The 5,243-nt window shown below is 39.8% G+C and overlaps 1 protein-coding gene across 1 annotated transcript; it reads left to right on the top strand.

Moving 5' to 3' along the window:
• The first annotated feature begins 2,460 nt into the window (after window positions 1–2,460).
• On the top strand, window positions 2,461–3,315 carry LOC119427296 (syntaxin-11-like). Its single transcript, XM_037694876.1, has one exon. It carries the CDS (start codon window positions 2,461–2,463, stop codon window positions 3,313–3,315), a length of 855 nt encoding a protein of 284 aa, XP_037550804.1.
• The last annotated feature ends 1,928 nt before the right edge of the window (window positions 3,316–5,243 follow it).

Below are 5,243 nucleotides of genomic sequence, written 5' to 3'. Positions count from 1 at the left end.
GAATTAGGTTTAAATAAGGAGAAATTAGCACGAAGATTAGCTAAAGAAAAGTCAAAATTGTTTTTTTAAATAGCTGAAAAGGCAGAAAAAAAGCTTATAAGCTGAAATTAAAGAAGTTAATTTACCTAAAAGTAGCAGAAATTACCACGAAAAACTTGAACTGAAAACATCAGAAATTAGCTAAAAAAAATGATCAAACTTAGCTGAAAAGGTAGAAAAGCTTAAATTAGAAGAAGAAAGTGGAAAGAGCACAATTTTGCCCAATTAGGCCGAAAGAAGCAGAAATGAGCACAAAACGTGGAAATTATCTGAAAAAAGCTGAAATTAGCAAACAACAGCTGAAAAGTAGCTCAAAAAGCAGAAAGAAACAAATTACCTGAAGGAAGTGGCAGGAGCAGAATTTTGTGCAAAAAAATTGGAATTAGATGAAAAAGTTATAATTAGCATAAATACAACTAAATATAAAATAGTAGCTGAAATAGCAGAAAATGTTGAAACGAGCAGAAATAAACTGAAAGGAGCATAAAACAGCTGAAATTAGCAGAAGTTAGAAGAAGCACAAAAATGCTGTAGTTAGAAACAGCAGAAAAAACAGCTGAAAGTAGCTGAAAAAAGTTTAAATTTGCATAAGGAAGCTGAAAGAAGCTGAAGCAGAACAAACTGTGAAAGGAGCAGTAAAATGCTGTAAACACGTCTAAAGATCTGAAGGATGGAAAATGAGCTCAATTCATTTTCTATGAGAACAAAATGGCAGAAAAGGCTAAATGTTTCAAAAAGCTAAAGCTGCACCACTACCAAAAGTGAGAGCAGGCTTGTCCAGAAAGAACCGAACGTTTTGATTTATGACTTGTTGAAATAGCTGAAAACCGTGGGACGAGAATGGAGCTGAAAATCTATGGCAGAAAAACGGAGCACAACAGATATTCAGATTATTGTCGACCATAAACTGGTTCACAAACTTCGCCGTAACAAGCGAGGAGAGCGTTGCTGTCAAAGACAGGAGGCCGGTTCCTGAAAGCTTTCTGTGTGTTGCCTTCAAACGTTCAGCGCGTGAACAAGTAGAAACCAGTTGTGTGTGTGTGGGGGGGGGGGGGGGGGGGTCCCTCTTAACGTGTTGCTGCAAGAATTTTCTGTCAAACTTTGGTAAAACGGAGAACAACAAAACTGTTCTGAAGTATTTTAACTACAGGTAATGTGTTTATTTTGGGCTTTTGTGCAAGTGAGCCAAATAATAAATCTGTCAGTGTTTAATAGACAACTTCATGATTTCAGCTGTTTAACATCTTTACAACACAGAGTTCAGCAGCACGAGCCAAGTTGCTGTTTGTTTTGAGTTGAAGCTGAAGACATCTTAAACAGACTGATTCTAGTCTTCTGCCTTTTTGTCCTCCATCACAGAGCAAAGAGGGGAAATTGGAAATACGCTCCGTCTGTCCGTACGTGTTGCGAGAATGATAACTTGAAGAATAAGTGACGTACCGACTTTCATTTAGATGTGTGGTTACGTCAAGGTGTGATCGAAAGTTGGGTTGCAGCGCAAAATCAAAGATGGCCACCATCACATATATTTATGTAACATCACCCTTATCGTTGGGGAAACTTTGCTTTTTAGGTTTTATATTGCTTAAAAGTATAATTTCCTCAAATGGTTGGGGTGGCCAAAGATCCATTTATGGTGGCCAAGGCCACTGTTGGCCACCCCCTGGCTGCACCACTGGGCCTGCTGGTGGGTTAGATTGCTTTGTCAGGATCTGTCATTCCACTCTGGCTCAGACTAGCAAGAAAAAAAAACTATTTCTGTCCTTCTCCACAGTGTAACTTCTACCCACTTTAGTATCTGTCACCAAAAACATTTAGGTTTACTTACATTCCCTGTTCAGTTCCAGTTTGAATCCCTCAGTGATGGGGGACATCGATGTACTGTTAGCTTTTTAATCTACCTTAAATTGATTCAGATAAAAACATGATGTTCAGTTTTACAATGACTCAAAAACATTATAATCCCTCTGCACTACATCTGGATAATCTCCAATAGATCAGTGCTGTTTGCTGCCACTTTGGAGTAAAAAGGACACTAAAATCTCGTTGAAGCTTCTTTTTATGGCATGTGATCAGCAGGTTGTTTTCACACTGCGACTCGTCTCGTCTGTATATTTTCACACTCGTCTCCTCCTGACCAACAGTTTGGGCGTGGTCATGGCTGAGACTAATCCACAATAAATGCTCTGAGGGCTAACTGATCACATCCGATCTGTGTTTAAAAGTTTACCATTAACTATTGGTATCAAGTCTGTTAGCGATATCTCATGAACGGCATCGACCTAGGTTTAAATGTAATCTTTCATCTTTAGTTCTTCACAACTCTTTAAATTTCTGATCAAATACTCGCTCAAACGTGTAAAAATCACTTCATGAACAAACTGCATCCATAAAACTAAATCTGCCTCTCTTCCCACAGACATGAGAGACAGACTAGAGAAGCTTCAGCGTGTGCAGACAGACTCTGAGGGTTTCAGCGTTGTGGAGCTCAACAACCTGTCAGAACATGAAGCAGCAGCTGGACCCGACCAGGACCTGGACGACATCCTGCAGGAGGCCCAACGACTACGTCTGGAAATCCAGCAGATCCAAAACGACATCCGTGAGCTCAGGGATGTGAACTTCCAGGCTCTGAACGGGACTTCGTTCCCTGCTGTGACAAAGCGGGACTCCAATGCCATTGGTGCAGACATTAAGCGCAGAGGAGAGGCTGTGCTGCAGCAGCTGCGTGCTTTGAATGATCTCCAAGATGAGCTGGAGGCCCAGCGTGGCCCCAATGACCCTGCAGCACGAATCGCTCGAACACAGTACCACTACCTGAGCAACGCTTTGCGGGAGGTTATGTTTGGCTACAACGACGCAGAGATGAGCCACAGGGAGGCCTGCAAACGGCACATCCAGCGGCAGATGGAGGTGGTGGGCACCAAGGTCACCGAGAAGGAGATCGAGGAGATGATGGAGGTTGAGGAGTTGTGTGTGTTCAGCATCAATGAGACAGGAAAAACTGCGTCTTCTGCCCTCAAGCAGATTGAGAGCAGACACCAGGAGCTGCTGGAGCTGGAGACCAGGGTCCAGGGGATCCAAGAGCTTTTCCTGGACGTGGCGATGCTCGTAGAAGAGCAGGGGGCAGAAGTTGACAGCATCGAGAAAAACGTCCAGGATGTTACAGTGAATATTCAGAAAGCAAATATTGAAATAGAAAATGCCACAAAGTCTGACAAAAACAACCCGTTTAAGAAGATGTTTTGTGGCTGTTTCCCATGTTATTACAATTAAATCTGAAAAAGTTGAGACGTTGTGTAAAATGGAAATAAAAACTAAAATGCAATGATTTGTAAATCTCATAAATCATGTTTTTATTCACTATGGAGCATAGAACATATCAAATGTCTAAAAAGAAATGGTACAATTATAAAGCAATAAAAGATATTTTTAAATTTGATGGCAGAAACACAAACATTGTTCCAAGCTCGTGTTTTTTTCCGCTAAGCATCCCCTCTTCTTTGAACTGCAAACGTCAAGGACCTGAGGAGTCCAGCTGTTGGGAGTTTTTGGAGGGAATGTTTTCCCATTCTGGTCTGATGGAGGATTCTCGCTGTTCAACAGTCAGGCTCATTTTCACAAAATGTTGTAATTATATTTTTTCATGATGCATCAAACGTTTTCTACTGGTGGGAGTTCTGGAGTGCAGGCAGGTCAGATCAGCTCCCAGACGTTTCTACCATAGACGTCGCAACAATTATATGTGGAGGGAACGTGTCCTCTTCCTCACTCACATTTCAAAAAAAGTTCATTCAGACATTTACCGTACCTTGAAATCCTAGTTCATCCAGCACTCCACACCACATGCAGTGTTTGTCCTCGATCATCTGCCCTGGCAGGGCGCTCACAGGGGGAGACACCTCTGTGTTGCACACTAGCTTAGAACTACCTGGCAACCTCGGATGGGTTGAGGGTAATGCGATTGTTCTCTCAGCGTGTGACGCTGTGGCACAGAAGATGAGACGCACACGTTGAGCTTTAATTAGCATCTAACAGGAAGGTTTATTCTTCTTCTGTGTGTGAACATACTTCATATCAAATACTTCAGGTATCACTGAGTAACTGCAATAAATAGTCCTCAGATTCAGTAAATCAAAAATGGCCATTTTAAACCGAACAGAATTATTTTAACATGCTCCATTTAACATGAATTTATCACATGACAAAATCTATTACAGATGGCTTTTAATTCTCTAAACCAATTACAGTTTTTTAATCAATGCTTTAACTCCCTTTTTTGTAGACCTGTTGTATTTTTACCCATTTTCATTCTGCACAAATATACTTTAATATTTAAGTATTATAGCTTTTAACTGTATCCATTGTTAACAGAAGCAGCTTTTGTCTTAACACAAAAAACTCTAATCTTTGACTAGAACAATAAAAAGGTGCAATGCTCCTTAAATGCTGTCTCTCTTTACTAAGCTTCACACATGCAGCCACTCAAAGTCATAACAAAATATCAAATATCTGGTTTTTGCAATAACCCATAAAGAAATGTCCATTTTACAAATAAAGAGACCGAACAATGTCCTTTGTGTGTGAACAGTTTCAAAAAGTGCAAAGTGAATTCAGCAGTCCTGTTGCTCAGCTTGCTCAACACATAAACAAAATCCAATAAAAACAAAACAAAAAAAAACATAAACAAAATCCAATAAAAAATAAATTAATTAAAAAATTTAAAAAATCCGCTAGCATTAGCATTAATTAGCATCCGGAAATGTGTCGTTTTCTACACAATACTAATCAGAAACAGCATAACATGACACACTATTTGCCTCTAGATTCAATAACTTCTTCAACACTTAAAAGTAGACAACATATATGCATTAACATACACATTTACTGACCTGTGACAGAAAAGATGAGACGCGTTAAACGTCCATTAACATCTAGCATGAAGTTTTATTCTTCTGCGTGTCCGGTCTTTTCTACGTCACCAATGCGACAGGCGCCCTCTAGTGGTTGTATGCGGAATCGCACTCAATAATTAAAATAACACTAAATCACTTATTACAATGAGAAATGAAGAGTAAAAAATAAAAATAATGCTGCGGTGCCTAATTATATAATGTGTTTTCATTTACTTATTACAACTTGTTTTTCGCCCCTCTACATTACCGCTATGTTAGTGCTGGCAGTTGTTGATTGGGGGAAGTTGT

Source organism: Nematolebias whitei, chromosome 21, assembly GCF_014905685.2.
Source record: "Nematolebias whitei isolate Nwh7 chromosome 21, NemWhi1, whole genome shotgun sequence".
Classification (NCBI taxonomy): domain Eukaryota; kingdom Metazoa; phylum Chordata; class Actinopteri; order Cyprinodontiformes; family Rivulidae; genus Nematolebias; species Nematolebias whitei.
Note: the sequence above shows the minus strand (reverse complement) of the source record. Positions and strands in the feature narration are given on the sequence as shown.